Consider the following 7,133-nt stretch of genomic DNA (forward strand, 5'->3'; position numbering starts at 1 on the left):
TTAACTATAAAGGAAATTGAAAGAAATAAAGTAAAATGAGAAAATTTAAATATTTAGTGTTATAATTTTTAGTATATTATATGAGTTGGTTTAACTTACTTTAATACCTTATTTGCAATGAAAGATACATGATTTTAGTAGAAAGGTTTGTAATACATAAAACACCACATACATATATGATGAAGAACATCAAACTTTCTCTTAAGAACACTTACAATAAATTAAAATAAAATCACTTATACCCAATATTGTGTGAACCTCAAATGTATCTTAATAAAATAATGACATTTACTTAACCGCTTTTAAGAAATTTTGTGTGAACCTCAAACATATCTTTTGACATTTATCACACTTAACGTTTTTGAATACAATTTATATTAAGTAGGTTATATTATTAATGTAACAGTATTTTAAAAAATTCTAAAATTATAATTTCTCAATACAAAATTGTATTCACATTATGAAATTAAAGAAAAAAAACATTTAATATAAAAAATCAAAGTGTAATTTGAGTATTTTTTGAAATATGAGGGGCAAAAAAAAAGACATGGAAGTGCCAGAAGAAACTATTCTCAATTCCTAATTCATAACACTTTTACAAAATTCAATAATAATTTTTTAATATTTAATAATATTTTTTTGTTTTTCTAAAATACATGATTGTTTAATTTTCCAATACTCATTAAAAGACATTAGTCTTTTTATAATGAAATTTAAATATAGTATTATATATATACTATTTTTCAAATTAAATGAGTAATAATGTGTCTATATGTAATACCTTAAAGATTGTATATATTTAATGAAATATTTTATTAATCATTTTACTAGTATAATTAAAAATTAAATTTTATTAAAAATCATAACATCATAATAATATTCTTTTATCCATATGTCAATGAAGATAATAATATGATACCATTTATCTAATTTATATAAATAAATAAAATAATTAATTTAATAAACAAAAAATATTCAAAATTAAGTTTAAAAAAATATTTTTATACGAATCATGACCCAACTCTTATACGAAACTAACCTATACAATCAACTCACATTTCTTAAAACTCAAGTGTTACTTGAGTGAGAATTCATATTGATCATATTAGTCTAAAGAATAAATTTCCATAAATATCAAAGTTTCAATCCAATTTTCATACTTTATGAATATAATGTAACTATCTTAAAATATTACTTTAAATGTAATATAATGTAAATATCATCAAAAGATTTTGTACTAGGACAACTCAGTGACTCGGTCAAGAACTTCACCACTCAATCAATCAACCACGATGAGAAGGTCACATGATGATACGTGACCGACCGACCTTGGGCGTCAAGCCACGAGTTGACCAAGTCAACAAGGTTAATACATAATTAAGGGTTGTTTAGCACAACCCTAAACATGAACCAACCTTCTAATTCGGTCCACCAATGAAGGCCCATTAAGGTAATAAAAAACACATATTCCAAGGAGAAAGGTAGGTGATTATCTACAGTACTCTGACACCCGAGTGTCAACACCTTGACTGACTTGAGCGTTGGAGTGCCTTCTGCAGGTATCATCCCCGCCTGTGGAGCCAGAGGACTGAGAGGAGGAAGGAGGAACAAAAAGCTTGGAGTGAGAGTGACCGACCGAAGGTAGAGGCAGAAGGAATCATTCTCTAAACCCCAAACCCGTTCGAAAATAGATTTCATATAAAATTATCAATTTTCTTAATAATTTTATACACAATTATAGAATTCATCTTATTTATAAATGCATATTAACAATACCAGCATACTATAAAATTAATATTTTTTATCTCATCGAATAAATGAAATTAGAAAAATTAATAAAAGATTACATATTTTTCTACTAAATAAATAAATAATTTTTTTATTTCAAGTTTTTTTTTTTTTTTTTTTTTTTCAATTTCTCTCCCTTGTAGAGGACATTGAAAAATTCTCTTGGGCTTATGTGGAGTTTATATGTGTTTATTTTTTTTAAAGTTCTTTCCAATAAAACAAATAGAATTAAATTTAAAGAAACCAATCAGTTACTTTTTTAATGCTTTTACACATAAGCTCGCACCATAGCTGGTTATGGCCAGGTCATGCTGAAGCTGCAAAATTATTGCACCACCCACCGTCTTCTTTTCCAACCGTACAAAAACTACACCCAACATTAAAAAATCAACATAATATCCACATTTCTATGAAAAACAATAATAATAATATATCCACTAATACGATATTTATATTATTTGGTGTACAATAAATTGCTATATAAATAAGTTTTGGACCTTTTCATTGAAAGTTTTTTAAAAAATTTGAGAAATCTACTCTCTATTAAAGATAATTTTTTATATAAGTGAATTTTATTTTAAGATTAAATTAATCTTAAAATTTACTTTCAATGTAATATTAAAGTCATTAAAATTTTATTATAATAAAAGTTTATTGAATGCCCTTCAAATTGCTGTTAAATTACTTATAAAATATATTTCACACACAAGTTTTGAGGCATAACATCAAAAGTTTACTTTAAAATATAAAATGATAAAGTTGCAGCACTCACCATTTTCAATTCCAACCCTTTTCCATTTCTTTCTATCATTAACAATTTGGCATCTAATTTATTTATTTTTGGTTTTCGGTTTTGTTTGGATTAAAAAGGAAAAAGGATGAGTGAATTTGAGATGATTTGAAGGGAAAGTATGACGAAAGCGAGGTTGTTTGGATTAAGGTAAATAAAGTAGAAAATGCAGAGAAAGTTTATGAAAGTTTGTGAGTGATGAGATAGATATGATTGAAATTATATTTTTTAATTGATAAAATTATAAAATTATAAATTTACTTTTATATTTAAAAATTATTAAAAAAATAATTAGATTGATTTTTATAAATTAAATAAATTTATTATTTTTATCTTTATTTTTTATAATTAATATAATTATTTTTATTTAAAAATATATTTATTATTATTATTATTTATATTTATTCTTATAAATAATTAATTATGTTATTTTATAATAAATATTTTTTACAGTTTTAATTATATTTAGTTTAAAATAAAAAAACTAACTTAAACTATAAAGCAACTTTTAAAGCAACTTTTCGTTGCAATTCTCTCTTCTCACGGGAAGAAAATTTTAAAAAAAAACTCTTTTCGTTTTTAGTGATTTATATTATTTAATACCTCGTTTTTTTTTTACCCTCGTTTTTAGTGATTTATATTATTTAATACCTCGTTTTTTTTGTTTTACCCTCAAAGAGAGCCTTCATGTTAGTGGAATGTAAGGTGCGTATTGCTTACAATTTATTTATTTATTTCAAATTACTAAATTTTAATAAATTATTATATATTTATTTATTAAATGAAAAGTAAAACTCATCAAATTTATAAGTGCAGTCATGATTGATGTCGTTAATAGTGATTTTGGTCATTTTATCTTTCTATGACTATAGCTTTGGGCTTTTAAAAAAACAGCATATGTTCTATTTATTTTTATTTAAATCAATTGAGTTCTAAAATTAACATATCTGTTCAAGAACCATTCACAGATGGAATCAAATCCAATCTTTAGTATCTTTTGAACCAGAAGAAAAAATGATGAACGAAACTGGACTTCAGTGTTAATAATAATTTTAAATATAAAAAATGAACTTTTGAAAGAAAAGTAGTAACTTCTACCTAAAACTTATGCAACAATTTTTATAACAAAATGACATAAAATATGAAATTAATATTAAAAATGAAGAAAAACAATGTAAATAGGTGTAATAAATTCTATAATGAAAATAAAATAATATTACTGCTAAAAAGTTTTTACAAAAGCACATCTACCAAACATTCCACAAGCCCCCAAATGAACTGGATTCATGATTTAGCTTCTCTAACAAACAATTTAAAATTAAAGAAGAAAAATGTCTATACTTTATTTTTCTCCCTTTTCAAATGATAACAGAATTTTCTTCTAAACAAATAATGTGTTTCCCAAGAAATACCAAATTCTACTTTCCATGTTTCTAATTGCCCTCTCATCTATCTATTGATCAAACTAAAATTAAAGACAACCAAGTGAATTAACAAAGGTGTTGGATAGAAAGCTTCCCTTTCATAGTTTAAACTTAACCAGCTTCCTTAAAGACCTTGAAGAGCAAATCGTGTTCATTTTATTGAAACAGGAGAGATTAATACACCAAAGAGCGAGTGATCTCCTGATTGCCAAAATCAGGGAGCTCAGAATTATGGGAAAACTTCATCCATCTCTTTTTCTCCGCATATTTGAGGCAAGGCTGCAACACAAGGCCTATTGCCATAGCAAAGAGGCTTATAAACATTATTTTGAGGGAGGAGAAAAACAACACAACACAAATCAATATTGTGGGAGGGATACAGATCAAAAAGGCTCCAACTGTTCCCCCTGAAATCTTGTAAGGACGAGATGCATTGGGATGTTTAATCCTTAACAAAATGAATGCAATAAACTCCAAAATCATCCCAAAACAGTACAAGAAATTTTCTGCTGCTACAATTTCTTGAAAGCTCATCCATGATAGTAAAATCACACCTGATGCTGAAAAGAGTATTCCTATTAGAGGTGTTCCGTGGCGAGACCTCATGCTGAAGATCTCAGGCAACATTCCCCTCTCAGCCATCCCCAGTAGCTGGAATGCATCACTGCTCATTTCAGCAACAAACATTCCCATATTTGACATGGCGGCAGCAGCCTGAAGCCACCATCTCAACCACGCTCCTCCTATAATCATAGCAATATCTGAGAAGTAGCCATCCGTCCAAAGATCCCGATTGAGAGGAACAGCACCAGTACCTATTAGGAGCGGAAAGAAGTACCCTATAACTACTAGGATCACAGCGTAAAACAAAGCCCTTGGAAGAGTTTTCTTTGGATTTTCCACTTCTCCAGAAAGAGTACTTATGGAGTCCCAATAGTTAAGATTCCAAAATAGAGTATTCAGATACAAATTCCAGTCAATATCATGGAGATTTGTCACAGTCCATCTAGAAGGCTCTAGATCGGGAATTGCCAAGAACCCCATAACCACAAAAGGGAGTAGTGAGAAAATCCCTAAACAAACAGCAACCCATCCCACAATGACCATACCCCTATAGTTTAAAAAAGTGAGCACAATAGTCAGACCCCATGTTGCAGCAACTCTAGGCAAACCACCACCTAAAGCTGGGATTGCCGACTTCAGATAGTCAAGAAATAGAACTGGGTACAAAGCATTGTCTATCACCCCACTCAGCCATTTCATCCAACCTTGCTGAAACCCCCAATAGGGACCCAAAGCAGAGGAAACCCAAACCACATAACCACTGTTTTCAGGGAACATGGTACCGAGCTCAGCAGTGATCAAAGCTTCAGGAATACTCCATACTAATGGGAAAATCAAGAACCCAAGGAGGGCTAACAGAGGACCAGCTGCCTGCACAGTATCCTCCACCCCAAAAGGGCCACCTGAAACCTCATAGAAGATGAGAAACACAAGAGGAAGAACTGAAACTTTCCTTGAGTGATTCGCCCTGATGGGAGGTAATTCACTGACAGCTACATACTCCTCCTGGGGGAACTCCCCCATTTCAATGGAAGCTTGTTGTCTATTAACAGCCGCAATCCTGAATTTCTGCACCCATATAGTTTTTTTCAAGAATAGCAAAATCAGAAGTTGAGGAGTGTGGCAACAGTTCCAGATACACTCCTTTTAGCACAGTCATTACTAATGAAAAAAAATTATTTTAGTTAAACTCATTAAATAAAAAGTAAGGTATACTAATTTTTACATGTTTAATAAAAAATCAACACTAACAGTGGAGAATGTGTTAAAAATAGAGTGTGAAAAACGGTTAATGAACGAACCATGGAAGATAAGTTATCCTGTCAGGGTGGAGATGATAACATCCTCCATCGTGAAATCTAGCGTCGAGCACCTGAACCAAATACACAGTTTTGAAATAACATCAACAATCACAAAATCAAGTGCTTTTAAGACTCCAACAATCAAATAAAAGTCATAAAAATAAACCGGATTCATCACCGCTGTCGCAAACATCCCCACATCCATCAACAGAGCCAACAACCCACCAAACCACACAGCAAAGTGAAAGGAAAAAAAATATTTACGAAGATGGGTCTACTGGGCTAATATAAATTTCAAATATTTAAAGTTCAAACAAATACGCACGCATCAAGAGGGTGGAGGGGAACTGGGAACAGATCTTGGAACACCGACAACAAGCAATAGCCTCCTTGGTATAAACCCACTTGTGAAAAGCTTTAGAAACCCAATTATGAGACCCGATCGAAATGAAGGGTTGATAGAGAAGGAAACAAGGAAATTAAAAAAGGAAAGAAGAAAATTGAACGGTTTCGGATTGTATCTGGGTTTTACTATTTTTGGGTCTTTCAATGTTTTTGGGGCTGATTCTCCCGCATCATATTAGATTTGCACCCAACACTAACCTGAAATATCCATTTTTTCTCTTAATAATTTATAATTTTTTTCTTTCAAATATTCATAATCAAATTATGAATATATACTTTGGAATTTTACCTTTAGGAAACTTAATTGAACAGTATAAATTTCATTTTCACGTGTTAAGATTCTTAAGTAAACATAAATGAGTTTTGAATCTCAATCTTTAACACCATATAAATTATTCTGATATAAAAATCTGAAATTTATAACTCTCATTTTAGATATTACCATCCAGAAACTTAAATAAGATATAAAAATATCTTCGAAATTCATAATGTATAAAACTCACTTCGAAATTTGTGTATCCATAAGAAAAATAAAATCAAGAACAAAATATTGGATTTTAAATTTTGCATTCGGTGATATGATATGATGCAAGAAACAATTACCGCTTTTTATCAATAATTTGGCTATAGAATTATAAACTATAAACCTAATGAAGACTCTCTAAAGACCCAATTTTAAAAAATTGCTTTGTCATTGATATATAATATGAGTAAATATATCATTAATCCTATATCATTTAGCTATTTATATTTCTTAGTTTATTAAGATTTATGTTAACATAAATCTCGAAGATTAAGATAGAAGTAATCTCAATACACACATTAACAATTTTTTCTAATTCTTAAATTATAGAGTTATTT

At 29.4% G+C, this 7,133-nt stretch overlaps 1 protein-coding gene across 6 annotated transcripts; it reads right to left on the reverse strand.

Moving 5' to 3' along the window:
• Positions 1-3,775: 3,775 nt before the first annotated feature.
• Positions 3,776-6,517, reverse strand: LOC137811144 (putative polyamine transporter At1g31830). Of its 6 annotated transcripts, none has more exons than XM_068612760.2 (3): positions 6,046-6,517; positions 5,868-5,938; positions 3,776-5,634 (listed from the first exon to the last, which is right to left on the reverse strand). In XM_068612760.2, exons 2-3 carry the CDS (start codon positions 5,868-5,870, stop codon positions 4,177-4,179), a joined length of 1,461 nt encoding a protein of 486 aa, XP_068468861.2. In that variant the 5' UTR covers positions 5,871-5,938; positions 6,046-6,517; the 3' UTR covers positions 3,776-4,176. The 6 variants fall into 6 exon arrangements, with proteins under 6 accessions (XP_068468861.2, XP_068468859.2, XP_068468862.2 ...); XM_068612758.2 differs by having other exon boundaries at positions 6,193-6,472; XM_068612761.2 differs by having other exon boundaries at positions 3,776-5,727; positions 6,193-6,467.
• Positions 6,518-7,133: the final 616 nt, after the last annotated feature.

The sequence above is a fragment of the Phaseolus vulgaris genome, chromosome 2 (assembly GCF_051622355.1).
Source record: "Phaseolus vulgaris cultivar YP4 chromosome 2, ASM5162235v1, whole genome shotgun sequence".
Taxonomy (NCBI): Eukaryota; Viridiplantae; Streptophyta; class Magnoliopsida; order Fabales; family Fabaceae; genus Phaseolus; species Phaseolus vulgaris.